General features: G+C 35.1%; 1 protein-coding gene across 2 annotated transcripts; it reads right to left on the reverse strand.

Annotated features, from left to right (window-relative positions):
* Window positions 1-5,315: 5,315 nt before the first annotated feature.
* On the reverse strand, window positions 5,316-12,920 carry DAL1 (E3 Ubiquitin ligase family protein). Of its 2 annotated transcripts, none has more exons than XM_086561157.1 (11): window positions 12,556-12,920; window positions 12,432-12,484; window positions 11,169-11,290; window positions 10,972-11,067; window positions 8,907-9,044; window positions 8,761-8,826; window positions 8,511-8,623; window positions 8,309-8,419; window positions 7,435-7,478; window positions 7,258-7,360; window positions 5,316-5,773 (listed from the first exon to the last, which is right to left on the reverse strand). In XM_086561157.1, exons 1-11 carry the CDS (start codon window positions 12,627-12,629, stop codon window positions 5,671-5,673), a joined length of 1,023 nt encoding a protein of 340 aa, XP_086417283.1. In that variant the 5' UTR covers window positions 12,630-12,920; the 3' UTR covers window positions 5,316-5,670. The 2 variants fall into 2 exon arrangements, with proteins under 2 accessions (XP_086417283.1, XP_086417282.1); XM_086561156.1 differs by having other exon boundaries at window positions 7,258-7,366.
* Between the last annotated feature and the right edge of the window lie 6,464 nt (window positions 12,921-19,384).

A 19,384-nucleotide genomic window follows, 5' to 3' on the forward strand; every position in this document is an offset into this window, starting at 1 on the left:
CTCCCACAAAAAAAACAATTATTACAAGTGTGCCATTGGTTTCAAAAAATCCAAAAAAAAACCATTATTACAAGTATGCCACTGGTTCCCAAAAAATTGAATTCAAAACCCCAAACTTAAAGTCCAGGCTGGGTCGTTTGGACTAAATCCCAAGCGAGTCGTTTTTGGGACTTAGTCAAAACGGCCAGTCGCCACACCGTTGCCAACCGCCGTTTGGGACTTAGTCCAAACGACCCGCCACACCGGTCAAGAGCCCAATTTTCAAAGTTTAAATCCCAAACGACATGGCCACACCGTCTGGACTGAGTCCAAAACGATGTGGCCATGTCGTTTGGGATTTGGACTTAAAAAAAAATGGTCACACCGTTTGGACTTAGAAAAATCCCCAACGATATGGCCACACCGTTTGGATTAAGTCTCCAACGATATGGGCACACCGTTTGGACTTAGTCCAAAACGGTGTGGTCATGTCGTTTGGGATTTGAACTTTGAAAAAAAATTTAAAGTTTTGTTTTTTGGGCTCTTGACCGTGTGGTCGGTCGTTTTGGGACTTAGTCCAAACGACCTGGCCGGGTCGTTTGGACTAAGTCCCCAAACGGTGTGGCCAAGTCGTTTGGGACTTAGTCCAAACGACTCCAGCCGGTCGTTTAAGTTTGGGGTTTCAATTCAATTTTTGGGAACCCGGTGGCATACTTGAATAATAATTGTTTTTTTGGATTTTTGAAACCAATGGCACACTTGTAATAATTGTTTTTTTTGTGGGAGTCCGCCCAACACAAATTGGGGTCCGTCAGTAACAAGTACCTAGAAAAATAAGCAATTATAAGCCGGTTGATACCTTCATTTGTAGAGCACCACATTTTCCAAAGAATCCCAAAATAACTAAAACCCCAATTAATGAAAGGGACTAATGTTCATCACCTGCAAAGATTGCAAAAAAAAAACTCATTAAAGTAAACAATAACCATATATGGTGTTAAATATGGTATCATGGAGGGTGACCTAATATAGTTGAATAGGAGCTATAGGATAGAATGGGAGCATAGCTTAGAAGAGTTGCATGAATCTATAGCACCTGCAAATCTGCAATCAACTTTAAATTCAGTGAGGAGACATCCATTCATAAGTCAATTAGCATTTAGCTCACATTCAACATAATTGTGTAAAGTTTCCACAATACAAATGCAATAAACAACAAGATATATACTACAAGTTAGACTTCCACTGTATTCAAAATTCTTTGGAGATTTTAGCTGGTTAAACTATTTGATCAAAGTAATATATTTTCTCTGTGAATGTAATGCAACAAACGTATGTTAGTTGTTAAGGAAATATGTTACACATAGTTATGTACCTTTTCAAATGTATGTTAGTGAAAAGCTTCCTAGCAGCAAGCCGTGTAAACATCTTAAACCCATACTGTAAAGTACACAATAATATGTTATAACAAGAAGCTGGAGCAAGTACCTTACGGTATCAGCAGGTACGAATGATGGTCTTGGTGCAACTGCACTGAACTAACCTCAAAGAATAATTAACGAGAAATCAGAAACTTGATACAACTACATTGAATTAACTTCAAATAATAATTAATGAGAAATCGGAAACTAGATGCGACCACATTGAACTAGTCTCAAAAAATAACTAACATAAAATCAGAAACTTGATGCAAATGCATTGATCTAACCCTGAAACATAGTTGTATTATATGTAGGGACAATATAATGTCTCGACAAGTATAGTTTTGCATTTTAAGTAGTGTTTATTATATTTTTATTATTATGATTGGGAATGTCTTGCTACTCAGCTTCAATATCATCTTCACAACATTGCGCATTCTCACAAAATTTCAATCAAACTTCTATTATTAAACTTAACAACAAAAATAAGTCGATGGATTTTATCAAGATTTGGTGTTTTCTTCTTATAGAGAGTGGTGCAAGAAATTTGAATGAGTGATTAATATAATTTCCATATCTCATAGTTCTACATAGTTGCTAATATTTTTTATAATAATTTAATCAAGTGAGCATATAGAGAGTGGTGCAAGAAATTTGAATGAGTAATTAATATAATTTCCATATCTCATAGTTCTACATAGTTGCTAATATTTTTTATAATAATTTAATCAAGTGAGCAGAGCGAACGATCTTGGGCCGGGTGGGGGGTACGTGGCCCAAAATTTCATTTGGTTGGTTTTTGTTTGTCCTCTTTTTCTGTCCAATCTCTCTGCTCAAAATTTCTCTCCCCCCCTTCATCTCTCTCTCTCTCTCGATACCCCTCCTCTCTCGATCGTCTCTGCTACGGATTCATCCTTCTCTCCAAACTCATCTCTGCTCTTGATATCACAGCAGAGACAATGCCGAACACACCATCTCTCAATTACTTGCCGGTCTTTTTGGATTTCTCAGGTAACAACTTCGGTTTCTCCGTTTATTTATTCATATTTTTCAGTATCAATCTTGCACAAACATGTAACATGACTAATACTGCAAACCCATCTTGCTTTGCAATTTAAGGTTATGCATTGAGTCAAAAAAATGGTTACCACACTTACTTGATAATTTATCGATATAATTAATCATTTTCTTAGTGTCTTCTTGGGGTGATTTATTTCAATAAGAAGCCAAGCCAAGGACATAAAACTAAGGAGTGACATATTGGAAGTTAAAGGTCCTTGACCAAAGCCAAAAGGTTAAGCTTAGAATTTTGAAACCACCTGATAAAGGAAGTTGTTAAACCTTCTAGGTGTATGTATGGACGAGAAGGTCAAAGTAACTATAGTGAAGATAGAGATAATCACAAGGAGAGAGAGAAGCCTGAACTTGCCTATTTGAAAAACTTTGAGTAGGCTACAGATGCTACAATTGTACTCCTCCATACCCTGATGAACTCTGGAATTCATACCCCATGGTCTCCTCTCTTACATTTTTAACACCACCATTGTCATTAAGAACGACAGCTTCAAGGGGTGAGTCTTTTTGTCCACTGTTTGGCCATAGTCTTGTGTGCCTTAAGGATACAAAATGAAATTACGTAACTGCTCATTTTTCAATCCCTTTGTCTCGCTCGTCTAAAACTTATAGTGGTAGTGGTTGTAACAAGGCCCAAAATTTCGATATCGTTTAATATATCGGTGTACCCAAAAACCGAGATATATCGGATATCGGTTTTGGTGACCTCAAAGTTTTAAAATATCGGATATCTCACCGATATATTTCGGATATCTCGGATATCTTGTCGATATATCTCGGATATATCGGATATTTAGAAATTTCAATATTAAATTATTAAAAATTGGTCAAAAAGTCAACCGATATATATATCGATTATATCGGAAATATCGATTATACGATATAAACTTTCATATCGGAAATTCGATATATCTCAAAAAAGGGGTTTAATATTAGGTGGATATATTTCGAAGATCGATCCGGTGTACCAATTTACCGAGATATATCGGCGAAATATCGGATATCTCGGCGATATTTTGGGCCATGGGTTGTAAAGCCCGTAATATAGTTTGCCTCTATTTAGAAAGTGTTTGAAATTGTCTGTTTTTAATATATAACTAAAAAACATGACAAACGTACTGGTTTAAGAAGAACCAGGAAGATCCAAAGGATCATGGGCTGAGTTTCGGTTGGGCAAGTGTTTATTTGTGAGAAATGGTGACAATGGGTGAATTATGATGGGTTGGGCTCGGATGTGTAGTCAAGAGGAGAATACTTGAGTTTTCTATTGAAACGAGGCTTCATCCACTCTTTAAATGGACTGCTAACATCACATGGCTATGCACAGCCTCTAGGGCACCTGTTATGAAATGGGTTCGGTGACTCTGTGAATTTCACCCAAAAGCGCTAAGAAGGTTTGAAGAAGAAATAGAGTGAACTAACAGTATCCCTTTTCTTTTTGAGTGCTAACTATGTATAGAGTGCTAAATAGAGTCAACTTTTCATTATGTATAACGGGGCTTGACTATGCCGAAGTTGTACTTTCGACTTTTTCTTGAAGAAATGTACTGCTCCGCTCACGTCCCCACTGCAATGCAGTATACTAGTATAACAACCACCATTTGTAGGACTTGTAGGACGGGTTCGAAAACTAGTATTATTAGAAGAGTTTTACTTAATATATAAAATACAGCCAGATTAATCAGATTGAGTATTTTGTTATATTTCGGAAAAATAAATCTTCCCGCCACTTCTTTAACACATTCCTTTTCACTACGTTTGCATTGGATCAATTTCTCATTGGAACTCACTTTTCCACGGACAGTATGTAACAAGCTTTGGGAAACCACCGCGTGCAACATCAAAATTTTGTGCTGCAGTGCAAGATCAGTGACCCCCAAAATAATGGAAAAACAGGAAAATAAAAATTAAAAACTAAAAATAAAAATCACAAAATAATACGAGTAACTCAAAAACTGGAATCTATATATCAAACTGGCACCTACTCACCCAAATCCTTGATATGCTTGAATCGAGTAGCCGATCTCAGAACATCAGCCTCACTAAACACGACCAAAATAATTACTAAATATCAGGATGTAGAATATAAGAAAGTTAAGAAGCTGCTTACCCTGCATTGCTCCTACAGAGAAAATAGAATCCAATTTGACCCAAGAAGAAAGTCAGTCCACCCCATGTAACCATATCCGACGTTACAAAATTTTAACAGTACTAGTTTTTGTAATGGTGAGCGAAGGCTTTTACTACAAACAAGAAAGCTTATGTATATAAGAATTGTAAAACACTAATAATAAATAATATAGAATTTCACCATCATGTCATAATAACAATTATGTTTTTAAGCAAAAAGAACGGTGGCGTTGAACGCTTTCACTAACAGTACAACAAAAGATCCTTGGAACGTTCTGATTTCTAGCATACATATTAAAAAATGAGAACTATGATGGGTGATTTTTCAATGTGTCCAAGAAGACTGACAAGATCCTGAATCATTTCAATATATCAGTTCTAATTGATTGTTTAAACGTTAAGAGACTTATTACAGTAGAACTAAGATTCTACGTTAAAAACAACTCGAGAGACAAACAACCAGAACGATTGAAATAACTGGATAAAAATGTATAACATGCTATCTACTTAACACTGGTCACTGGCTAAGTGCTGAATTAGTCACAAAAAAACTTGTACAAACAACAGACATCTGCAAGACTTCAACATGCATGTAGAATCTAAACTTGAGAGAAAACAACACACAATAAGGCCAACAATACTTTCTCAATTACTCTAGTACAGAATGAAGAAATAGAAACAGGAAGTAAACAGCAAACGGTGGGTCACAACTTGCAACTAAATCATTTCGGATATATTGTAAAATTCAAGAAGAAAGTATGTACAGAGTAGGACATTGTCCATTCAACATGACCACTATGTAAAACTGTAAATTGGTAATGCCTGCAGTTCAAGATGACCATAAGACATTCTTTCATTACAAAATTTACCATCACCACCACACATAACCCTAATCATCAATCTTCCATGTCACAACCTTCTGGAGATTCTGCTCAGTGTCATGAAGAAAATAAGACATTCTTTCATTACAAAATTTACCATCACCACCACACATAACCCTAATCATCAATCTTCCATGTCACAACCTTCTGGAGATTCTGCTCAGTGTCATGAAGAAAATGTCTGTTTAATGGCGGAAAGTCCTTACTACCTGATCAATTCGTCGCCGACAAAGTGGACAGCTGGTCAAGTGTGATGAGCACGTCATACAACAGCACATATGTCCACACCTAAGAAATGCATACAAATGATTAGTGTTTTGTAAGAATAAGTAAGTACACCAAATGGAACAAAAGACAAAGTCTGAAGGGAAATATTTAACAAACTTATTCCTTGTCAACTAAAAAAATACAGGCAACTGTTAATTAATAAAGAGAACACCATCCGCACCGCACCTTATTCTCCATTTGTTAAGTAGGATGCACTTCAGTGGTCGCTAGCAAGCGAGCACGATGTTAACAAGACGACAAATATTCATTGACACAAACCAATCTAGTGAAGTGAAACCTCAGACATGTGGTTTAGTCAGCTGAGCAATCCAAATTATTCCATCACAGACCCACTGATTGGATAGAGCACTCTAGGAATATTTCTATGAACATAGTGTTCTAAGAGATCTACAATCTTACCGACCGAAACTTAGTAGCCCCAACAACTAAAACCTTCACTACCCTAAAATGGAAAAAGGAAATCAACCAATAAACACTTCAACTCTCGGCGATCTTAGCGACTTACAAGCTGCAGAAGGGCTACAGCGACTTCCTCTTCTCATATGACCTCTTATTTCCCTAATTTTTCTAAGTTCAAAATAATCCATCTTGTCATTGACTCTTTTTAGATTTCTATTTCGTAGTTCCTTTGGACTTATCATTACAGAGCAATGAAGCATCATTTCTCAATGAAGAAGCAAAGATCTAACGTAAATCGTAATTTATCCCTACATACACAAAATTTTCCCTTCTATGATCTTTCAAAATACATAAAAAAATATAAAACACACAATTTCCATTTTCCACCTAACTTACAATGAATTGGTAGTCAGTTCGTCACTTTTACTCCATGTTTTAGAAAATAATATGTGTTCCCATTACATATGTGTATGGTTGTTAAATGATGGTGCTTGGAAATACTAAATAAGACTGATGGAAACATGAGATTAGTTGAGGCACGGAATAAAGGCAGGAGTGTCATAAATACATAATGCATCTTTGTAATTGAAGATTTATAGGAAACGAAACAAGTTGAAGTAATAACCAAAGAACAGTTACTACATCAAGAAACTCCTGCCCAACAGGACCATCAAGGTGAATAAACCTCATTTTGAGTTTATCTCTTATTTCTACATGTATCATCTTTGACTCTTTGAACTTCATGGTTTTGCTTGACTCCATATTAAGTCAAGTCGTGTAAAACACTGAGCCAAATCATCCACTCCATCAGACCTCCTAAATGATAGTGATGGCCATATAATCAAGATTACTTGTGGCCCAAACATTTGGACTCATTCAATTATGTAAAGGTGAGCCTAGTTTTACTAAATGTACCCACATAAGTGACACAGACTAAGAAAGTAAATTTTCAATACCTTGCACCCAGAAGTGAATTAAGAATACTAGTCATGGTGGAAAAACATGAACCCCACCAATAATGAAAAACAAAAGAATTTTTCTAACCAAATTAGGCAAACTAAAAGGAGAGTTTGCAAGGTGCTTACGGGACAAACACCGCGTTGTACTCATGTTCCAAGCATATCACACACAAATCAGGCATGAGACGCTCCTTTTTTGCACTCTCCAGTCCATTGTCAGCCTTCTCATCTGAACCTACTCGTCAAAATTAAACTAAATACTTTTATAAACTACTAAAAAAAGAAAACACTGGAGAAATGTACCATCATGATCCTGCTCTAATCTTTGTGCAGCAGCAGCAAGGACTCTGAAAGAACAAGACCTCATTACATGTTTTTCAGAAGGATAACAAAGAAGCATAGTAGAACCAGCTAATATATCATCTTGACAAAATCACCCTGCAGAGTTGAGACAATTTTAATCTAGGAGTTTTATTTTCAGACTTTCCTCTCTGATTAACATTCTGTCATGCTTCTGTGTATCAGATTTATAATGGCGAACTAATGTCTGACCTACAAACTGAAGGTGTAAAAAAGATAGTGCAAGTGGTGCAACAGAAATCCATCAGTGCCTTACAGAGACATGATAGTGAAACAGAAATCCATCAAATGCATCCAAGAAGTTATGTGGTCATGCGCTGGGCTACAATCTCATTAAAGAAGATGCGGATCTTTCATTTGTTCAGATGCAGAGAATTAGAAGTAGATTATTTATTATTTTTATTAAATTGGCAATATGCTACTTAGTAGTTTCTATTTTCTTTGGTTTCCAATAGGAATAGGAATTAGGGTGAGTTCCTATTCGGATTCCAATTAGATAATAGACATTTAGTAGTCTTTTTATTATTTTAAGGCATGTTAGCCTTCATTCTTGGTTGGTTGTTATTGAAAATTTATTTTAAGAGAATTGTTCTTTTAATTGAAGATTTAATCCCTATATTTAGGTGCATTTTTTGTTAAAATTTATCAGTGTTTATCATCATATTTTGCTTCCACCTTTGTGTTACATCTTGTTCATAGTACCAACCTTCTAAAATTGATATGGTTGTGTACATTTCTGCCTTTCGGATGAAGACAGTTATGCATATTCTCATAACAGTACCATAAAATTTAAGATTTAAAAAAAAAAAAAAATTACCTTAGCTGCAAATCATACCGGCGTCTTCTTTCCATGATGTATCGAATAGTATGTTTAGCAATCAGAAAAACACCTACTACGGTGAACCCCATAGAGGCGTACTTGTAGAACCTGTAGATGTACCAATTGTAGTAAGTCAATAACATATAACTGGTAATGTATTAAAAATGAAACACTTCGGTACCACATTTTAGAAAACAACCTTGACCATATCCCAAGATTTGCAATGAGTTGATCAATACTTTTTGGGGACACATAAAATGGCCCCTTGTGTGGTCGTTGAATCCGTATTGTTCCAATATCATCTTTGACAGCCTAAGCAGCCAAAAAAGAAACACAAAAATATAAGAGGTAACAGCAACAAAGAGTTGAAGACAGATAACAAGAGGTAACAGTTTAATAACATATATTTTTAGCATTTTAAATGATGTATTCTTAATATTTAATATCACCTCTCCAACAACAGTTAATGAAGTCCCAATCGGAAGAACTCTTTCAACGCGCTTCACTCCAAGCATCTGCAGATGGTAAATAGAATTAATAGGTAATACATTCACTGAGACATCTCTATATAGCGATGTTGCAGAATAAGACAAACCTTCAATCCTTGAAGATAATCCAGTGTCCCACGTACAAGGGATCGACCAGACTCTTCAAAGATTTCTCTTCCTATAGCTAATACCAGGCCGTTAGCACCTCGAGCTCCCACCACATGTACACGCCCAGTCCCATCATCCTGTCATAAAATATATTTAACAAAAATACAGAAAGGGAAGGGTCATGTTGACCTACCAAACATGCAGAGAAGAATAAATTAACTTAAAATTTACTCAAAAGAAGAGTAATTTTACATTATCTGGTCCATTAGAAATACCAATAACTTAAAACACAATTAACTCAGAAGAGCAGTAAATTTTAAAAATTTGAGCCATTAAATGCAGTCACGGAATGGGAATATAAAAACGCCATTTCTCTGAGATAAAGTTTATTACTCCATGACGTTGGTTCACAATACGCACCCAAAGTAACAACTCTCCAAAGTATTAGAGCAAAGGTCTTGAAAGGCCCTAGTATGCCAATTCCAAAGATGCAGCAGAATTCACTAAACTCATTAATTCAAACAAATTAACGAGCAAAGCTACAGTTAAGCATTGTAGTAACTTCTTTTTTAATAAATTGTTGTGCTAACTATGGGATCAAAATATATTTCTCATTTACCTCTTTTAATCACTTGAGCTCTTTCCAATTAAAGTGCGATAAAAATTTAAGAAATATGGTACGAGGCATTGCCACCCACGGTATGTTTAAGAAATGTTTATGACCCTTGTTAGACCGGCATCCCATTGGATAATCAGTGTTGTGCCTCTCTCAAGTAGCTTAAGCTTTTAGAGTAGAGTGTATAATAACATGATACCACAGTTCTAGGTCCTGAGAGGTCACTGGTTCAAGTCTCAAATCCAGCGCTAGCGCAAAGGTGGGTTTGTTATAGCACATGTCTGCACCTAGGGTGGTGTTAGGGCTTAGGCGTGTTTCCGCCCATTGTTAGACTTGCTATCCCATAGATATTCATTTATGTGCCTCTCCTACAGCTTGCCCGTTTCGAGTAAAGCCATTCGAAGTACAAGATAAAAGATGATGAAGTCCTACAAATAACATCAAGAATAAATCTATATATACACGGTTCAACCAGCAACGATTGAATCTACAGTTTGATATGGGATGGTAACTTGGGTTCAGCTCGGGTTGAATATTTGAACTCCGGCCTTCGGCTGGTTTGACTTGGGCAGAAAAACCCAACACATCACAGGCAGCACTATTTTCTCGGTAGCATTACCACTCATTGTTTCAAGCATCTTCCATAAGGAACTAACGTCAATGTAGTCAATCTGATGCGGACATCCAGTCGTGATCCAGCCCAAGCCCAATGCATTGATGTCCCCTCTTTTAATTAGTTTGTTTTAATTTGATTAGTTATTGCCATGTGGCATAGTTTGATTGGTAGGCTTTGCTGTCAAAGTAAACCCTATTATAAATAAGGATTGTAATTAGGAGTATAGAATGGGAGATACATGTTTTTATGAGTTTTGAGAGATTAAATATAAGAGAGACTTTTAGGGTTCTTGATTTATTTTTATTGAAGTGTGGATTCTATTCAATTGTTGCTTCCGCCAACAGTTAATCCGCATTACAATCACCATGCAAAATTAACAATCACAAAAAAAAGGCCACACAGCAAAACACATTTGGAGTGAAATTTCAAACCAATTTCCATCCACCATCCAACTACACGCTTTCAGTCGTGTGTATGTGTATTAGAAGCCTAGTCTGTTATGTTGTTTAAACGGCACACCTAATTTCTATTTCTTTTTGATGAAACCACATCAAAATGCAAAAAGTGTTTAATATGTTTGAGTTGTTATTGCTAGACTGCTAGTGTCAAGCTCATATACACGTGCCAGAATCTATATAGTGTCTTAAACACCTAATAACCATCTCAAGCACCAAGGCACATCTCTGTCCTTGATATGTAGGTGTCAAAACATGTTAGTGCCTTTTCATGTAGGTATGGTATCAAATTACATAGATGACACAAACAACCAGTTACATCACCTTCAACTAACACAATAAAAACAAGGGCGGAAAATAAAAGAACATGGACTCACCAAGTACCAGGGAACCTCTTTACTCATGGCGAGCATAAGAGCCGAGTCTTCAACCCATGAACCAGAGTCATTGTGCTTCAGAAAGTGTTGTTCTGCCTGAAATATTAGGATAACCTTTCATGAGACCACTACAGGACTAACTAAAAACAACAAATATAAGGATTACTATTGATATTTGAAGTAAAAAATCTCCGTACCGTTTCCTCCACTATAACACCTCTCAAACCACTATCACACTTGATGGGTGCATCTGAGCCCACTCGCCCAGAGACAGTAACAACTAGTGGCAAGACTTTGCATGCTGTATCAAGAATTTTTGCTGAAAAATGAGAGCAAAACCAATTATTTGCATATCTGTGATAGTCTAATAGCTTGAGATTCACAAAAGGAAAGGGGACAGAAACTTTAAAAAAGAGTGGAAAATTTAAGAATTTTAACGAAAATCTGAGGGATTGAACGGTGAAGACTGGAAGAAGATGAAGAAAATGTTAGGACAATGATAATGCTAGGACAACGATCACTGCAAACATAATGATGCTGGTGATAAAAGGCAACAACAAAGAGAAGATGTGGATCTCTTTGTACACTGACCTTATTTTTCCTGCCCCAAATAGGTAACCTTACTTTTAAACTATTATTATTTCGATAGTTAAAAGTTAAAACTTCTATTCCCCAAACCTTGGTGAAGGTGGGAATGAACCGAAAACCTTGAGACAAACATTTTACCCCAAATGTAAGGACTAAGGATAAACCTTAATGCAAGAAATTCCTTTAAACTATTCGCTCCCAATATAAGCAGACATAGAATCTCGAGTCCCCTAATAGCTAATCCCACTGTCACCAAACGTGGTCATTCAGTCTTAACGAGATATAATTATCTAAAAACACATAGCAATCCACAAGATGGGGTTTGACTACCCTCACCCACAAGGTGTAGAGTGAACCCTCCCTACGTCACAGTACTCAGTACATCAAAACTTGTTCGAATAGTTTACCCTTAGGGAATAAGGGCCTCACAAAAACATATTTATATTTATACATACATCATCAAGAGCAATGGGTAATTCTTATCCATTCCATCATGCCACTCAAAACTGAAATTATTAATATAAAGGTTAAAGGTTATGAACCTTTAAAACGTTGCACCGTGTAAAAAAATTTAAGAATAGCTACTCATTTTGCAACTATGTGTATATATGTCCATTTAAGGTAGTTAGGCGTTGATGCTGTGTAAACATTTTTCTTTTTAAAACACACGTGACACGATCTGGTCGGAAGTTGAGGCATAGCTCAAACCCCATGGGGAACATAGGTGTTTCCACTTAATAACAATACAACGGTTGCCCAATTTACCAGAGACTACAAAAGCAATAATGTAGAACAACTAGATGTCAAACTACCACGACGCCCAAGTTACTTCAAACTTTGCATTTGTACAATAAAAAAAAACGCCCACTCACCCAAATCCTTCAATTGGCCGATCCTATAAACCGATTTCAAAATATCGGCATCCCTGAAACATAACAAGAATAATTAGCTTAGAAAAAACTGGAACAAGCTAAAGTTTGAAGATATAATACATACTTTCCACTACTCCTGCCCAGAAGATAGAGTGCAGCTGCACTTAAGCAGCAAGTGATACCACCCCATGGAAACATATCCTCAAAACAAGCCTTCAAAAAGCTTAAGGTGTTTGTTTGGTTTAGGTAAAACAAAAAAAAATTAATGCACTAAAAACGAAGAACCCATTTAATGAAAAGAGAAAATACACAAAGGAATTATAGAACTTGACACGAATTGAAGATTTGTAGAGGAAAGATTGAAACTTTATGTGAAATTGAGAGGTAATTAGAGAGGGAGATTTGATGCCAAGAGTTGTGAAGAGGGTAAGGTAGGAGTGAGGGCAAGCCTCAAATCTGTTTTGGGGGAAAAAAAACACAAGGGGCCCCAATGTCCAAGTTGTCCAACATTCCTTTCATCCACATCTATTTTGTCGTTTTTGTATATACTAACCAACATCTATGATCTATTCATAAAAAATAAGTCCTATTTCTGCCGGACGCAATTTGTGTTGGACAGACTCCCAATTATTACAAGTGTGTCATTTAGTGCCGAAAAAAAAAAAAAACAATTATTCTGAAGTATGTCATTTAGTGCGAAAAAAATTGAATTCAAAACTCCAAACTTAAACGACCCGGCTAGGACACCGTTTGAGACTAAGTCCCAAACGACTTGGCGACACCGTTTGAGACTTAGTCCAAACGATGTTCCCACACCAGTCAAGAGCCCAAAAAATGGAATTTTATATTTTTTCAAAGTTCAAATCACAAACGACATGGCCACACCGAGTCCAGACGGTGTGGCCATGTCGTTTGGGATTTGGACTTAGAAAAATCTCCAACGATATGGTCACACCGTTTGGACTAAGTCTCCAACGACATGGTCATACTGTTGGAGACTTTCTGTTTTTTGGGCTCTTGACCGGTGTGGGCACATCGTTTGGACTAAGTCTCAAACGGTGTGGTCAAGTCGTTTGGGACTTAGTCCAAAACCTAATTCCAGGTCGTTTAAGTTTGGGGTTTCGAATTCAACTTTTTGGGGACCAATGGCATACTTGTAATAATTTTTTTTAGATTTTTTGAGACCAATGACACACTTGTAATAATTGTTTTTTTTGAGTCTGCCCAACACAAATTGGGGTCCGTCAGTAACAAATACCAAAAAAAAAACACGGTTTTATATTTTTAGGGTATCATTTTACCGATTTCGAATTCTCCAAATTTTTTCCAATTTTTAAAATTTTCGAATTCAGAAAAAAAAAATTGCACATCTGAAAATAATTGGATTGGAATTGGGAAGGATATTGCCATCCGAAAAAAAATTATAAATTTTTTGAAAGCCCTTGATCCGATCATTTGAAGTCACTCCTAAGTGTAGTAGTGGTCTCCAGCTCACTCTGGGACAAATTCCTGGCTCTGCCACTATTGCAAGGTGTCGTGCTTACTATGGATTTATTGGTATCTTATCATTTTTGTGTATCGTTTTTGCATATCAATTTTGAGAGCAAAAAAATTTGATTTACGGTCCTCTAATTTTGTGAAAATATTCATTTGCAAGAAGTACATTACCACGTAGGTTTGTCATTTGTGAAACACATTTTCACTGACGGCATGTCAAGTAGTCAAAAGGCGGAAAAGTTCACATGCATTTTTCAAGAGGTATGTCTTTAAAGAAAATTATTTAAATGAATTTGTTACGCGATTTAATAGAGCACTTGAATACCAACGTCATAAAGAATTGCAAGCTGATCATGTTGATAGCAATGAGTGTCCCATGATGAAAACCACAATTTCTATGGAGAAACAGATGACAGATATTTATACATTGTCTATTTTTCTTAGATTTCAGAATGAATTGTGGGAGAGTTTGGAGTATTTTATTGAAAGTTTGGTAGATAATGAAAAGCAGGTTGTCTACATAGTGAAAAGGGCAAGTGCAAGATATTCTAGACCGTGGAAAGTTGTATATGATAAGGATCTAAATTTTGCTACTTGTAACTGTAAGAAATTTGAATTTAAAAGAATTCCTTGTAGACACATTTTGGCTTATTTGAAAACTAGATATTACCCATGCCTGTGGCACGGTTTGTTATGAGGTGCTTGTTTGCATTAATCTTCGTCATGTGCTTCTGCTTAGCTGATTTGATAGCGTAATTACCTTTGAAAATAATTATGAGCCACACGCCACCCATCAAACCTCGAGTACTAACATTCTATGAACCCGTGCAATGAAATTAGCAAAATAGTTGCACTGCTAAAGAAAAGAAACGCTTGAGAAGATGAGATCTCGAGACTCCCCTTCAATTTTTTAAGTCAGTTACTATTTGGAAAAGTGATAGTGTATTTGTCTAGCTATTTAATCTCAGCTACAAATTAAGTACATTTACAAAAACAAAACCCAAATAGACTAAACAAAGTAAAAGCCACCCAAATTCAACATGCAAAACTTTAAAAGGGTTCATCAATGGTTACATAAAATAATCAAATGTGATTTGAAGCTCGTAAAAAACAATTATGTCAGCAAGACATTGTCTGTAGTTTAGTTGAAGTAACCTGTATTCTTGTGATAATAATCAAAGAATGGACTACTCAAAAATACACAACTAATCAGTACAAAACGGGGATCCACAAAGCATTCTAGTAGAGTTTAGTGTATTTCTCCAGGCGAATAAATAAATAGACCAATACGACAAACAATGTAAGAAATAGACGCCGAAAAATGGAAATCGAAAATGATTGGAATCATCAGTAATTCAGTATGTATGACGGATCAAATTTCACCAGTTTGACATTTTGCAACGGTTTGCATCTTCACTTGATGTTTCAACTATCCATAAAAGCTTGTGGTTGCTTGACGTCAACCATTTCCCAGCTTCATGTTCTTCAGCTCACCCTTAACGAGCCTGCATATCCATAATGCTTGTCGCTTGCACATCTGTTGGCTTAGCTTCAAGCCTTCAAGTTATCTTCAATAGCAGCATCCTTCAAGTATAAGATGTTTGGACCAAGTTTTTTTAGAACATTATACTAACATAAAAGATTATTTATATATGTTTTTAGAATTTGATTTGGTATATATATATATATATATATATATATATATATATATATATATATATATATATATATATATATATTGTAATGAGAATTGAATGCATTGTGATTGCAACTATGAACCAAACTGGATATTAGACATTGAATGTTTTCATAGCACGAACAATCTACCTTTGAACTCGACTTTCAAAGGTAACTAAAAGGGTCAATGAGATGAAGCTCCATAGATATGCCAAAACTTATGCAGTACATAAAAGTTAATCATGGTATAAACATATCAATAGTTATGAAATTGATACCTATGGACAAATGATAAAGGCATAGACAAATAGGAAGGGGAAAATAGTACCATGAATAAGCAAGGCATGGTGTTCATAGACATCACAACATGAGGCATATCTATGAATGCACAGGTACACTAAGATAAAATATATATATATGTGGAGAAAACTAAAAAAACCCCAAATAAGCAATATTGTTTATCAAAGCAAGAAACAAATCAACTCAAACCCAAAGTGAAGGGATATAAAATTCAAAATAGACCAACCTTAGATAATGATATATTTGGAAGACAGAACGCTGCGCTAGAAAAGAATCCTGCAAAAGATGATATACTTTTGCAGGGAGCAAATCAGATGGTTTGTTTAAATTTAAAAAAACCGGATTTATTTACCTCTCTTATGGTATCGATACCCCCGAGTCACAACTTCCACCATATAGCATGTCCAACTCCTAACTCTATTTCCATCACTCGTTAACTCCCCTAACAACACTATCACACACCTACGCTGAGTGCAATCCATAAAGATTTGCGATGTATCAATCCTCAAGTGGATTCTATAATTGTTCAACAAATATTAGAAAGGAACTTTTGATGGTAAAAAATAGATAAATTACAAAGCAGTAAAACTTCAAATAACTATTCGAATATAACAATTCAAATTTATGCGAGTTACATTGTTTTCCTAAAGCACCTTTTCCAATTACAACAACCATTTGATTTTCACAAATCACTTAATGAGTCGTTCAAATATATAATTAAGAAGATACGGACTGAGATCAACATTTTAAAGACTACCAAAAAAGAAGTGTCCTAAACAAAGCTAGAAGAAGCAGTAGTTATGCCAGATTTAATTTGAACTCATAAACCCATATGACCCTGGAAAGAAATGAACTAATTCTAAGGTAACATTAAGGTGATAAACTAATTACAAATTCTTGAAAAGCCTTATGAGTAAGTAAATACACACTGAATTTGATTTTCGGTTGCCAAGCCTGCTTTCTTCAAATCAGTATAACAAATTAGTAGAACAAATTAATAAAATCTCACACAGAGAGCATAAAGAGTGCTTACAAAATTCATGAAGGTGCATATTCAGGAAGATGCATGAGAGGGAAAAAACTAAAAAATAAATAAAAAAAGAGTGACGGAAACACCGGCAAAGTAATAAATGAGAGAGAGTGGGGCAACCTAATTAAAAACCATTTCATTTTTTTGGACCATTTAAACTTCTTTTGGGGAGAAGCGGTATGGGTTTCAAAACATAATTCATTCAATTCATTTTTAAAATACTTAATTGAATTGGCATATATTCATTACACAAAATGTGACGAAACAACTAAAACTTAAAAAACCAATTAAGACCAAATGTGTGTTAAAGGTTTAAAGCATGTATCATTATTTAGTGAAAAACATAATCCATAACTTTTTAAGTCTACTATTATATGAAACGAAACTTAAGTGCCAATATATATCATTTCTCCAAAGCCCCTTCAACATCCAATGCTAAGCTAACTATTAATAGATGTAAACACTCAAGTATTGAGATCATTTGAAGCTTCCCCAGTATGATCTTATAATTAAGCTACTCGGTGAACACAGAAAAAAAGAGTAACTTTATGTATCGATATAAGTGTCCATACACCTCGACATCAAAAGGTGGTTATATGCCTCTAGTTCGCATATTAGGTGAGGCAAAAATGAATTAGCAATTAGACTTTTCAAAAACGTAGAATGCTAAATTTTGATTTGGAGTTATCAAATCACATAATCAACTAAGTTGTCAAATATTAAAAATATTCTAAAACCTGACACTATAATAACACTGCAATTTCACATTAAGTTCAAGTAGAGAGAGAAAATGAAAAAAAATCAAACAGATAAATATAGAAAAGTATGAAAGCTCACAATGACAATAAATTCTACTATGAAGGTGGGAATCGAATGCAAGACGTTTCACCTTATCTAGAGTTCATATCTTCGGAAAAGGAACCTTTGCGCTAGAAAAAAGTCCTGCAAAAGATAATCGTAGAAGGAGAAGAAAAGTCAGTATAGAAATGAAAAATGAAAGTCTTGAACGAATGTGAAAATACCCAATCTATCTGCACATCAGGTTCCCCATAAAATGATTATAAACATAATCTATTTTAGATTTCTTCCAAAACATCACTATATATACAGACCAAAAAGCAATGGACAGAGTTGACAAATTGCTTTAGTAATTCAGTCATGTATTTATAATTGAATGACTTCCTTTATGTAACTCCATTCCTTGGTTTTTATCTCTTTTACTCTTATAAACTTTTTCACTTGAACATTGATTTACCATTGAGCAAAAAATTAAAATTCAAAAACGACCACACAAAAACGGATTGACAAACTCAAACTCAACATAGAATGCTTAGATCAGTTACGTAGAACCCCATAGCTCATTTATGCATTCTCTTCGACCTTTACGCAAACAACTATTTGACAGTTCACTAAACACCAAATCCAACCATTTATAGTTATGCATTACCCAACCAAAAGTGAAACAAAAGTTGAAGCAACAAAAAATATATGAAGAACCAATCATAGAAACACATTCAAATGTAGTGTTCACATTTTTTGCTATGTACTGTGTCAAAGGTGCTATGTAACAAATAAAGTTTAAAATTTGGACGAAATGAAACAAAAGCAGAACAATTAAACCATAAGAATCAATTATTGAATTTAGGAAAAACAAATTCTCGAGTTGTACCTTCTGAAGACCCTTCCTGACATCGTTACATCTTATCTTTGGAGAGAGAGTGGCAAGGTGAGAATTTATAGTGGTACAATTAAGAGGCACATTGAAGAGACTCCATGAGAGGGGCGCTTAATTGGTGGTGCTTGGAAGATCGCGGGTCTATTGAGCGTTGGGGTTTATTTTTTTAATAAAACCCGTTTTTAATTTGGAAGTAGGGGTGCCAACGGGTCGGTTTTGGGTCGGGTCTTAGCGGTTTCGGTTTGGGTTTTACTATTTGCGGTTTTATCGATTTCGGTTCTCAACGGTTTTAGTATGAGAATTATAGAACCCAACCCAAAACCATAAAAACCCATGGGTTTTTATCGGTTTCGGTTCTAATTCGGGTCTTTATTATTTATTAGGATTATTAAACAATTACAATCATTTAAACACTCAAACTTATTTTTATTTTTATTTTTTTATTTTCCTACATGATAATATTTTATATATAATTAGTGATGCATCAACAATCATATTTATATCAATTTATGAATACGTATCAATCATACACGTTAAAACATTTACAATTCATGTGATAATTTAAACCTTTGATATAGAAATTAAAATAATCAAATATCTAACCTTATAATTTTGATTTTTTTTTTACGTGCATACACATATATTTGTTTCATTGTATTAACTCGATCGTGTACACGTGCAATCATATATATTTGTTACCTTGATATATTTTACGTGCATACACATATATTTATACACGTGTATTAACTCGCATTTTAAATCGAACATACGAGT

The sequence above is a fragment of the Coptis chinensis genome, chromosome 5 (assembly GCF_015680905.1).
Source record: "Coptis chinensis isolate HL-2020 chromosome 5, ASM1568090v1, whole genome shotgun sequence".
Lineage (NCBI taxonomy): Eukaryota > Viridiplantae > Streptophyta > Magnoliopsida > Ranunculales > Ranunculaceae > Coptis > Coptis chinensis.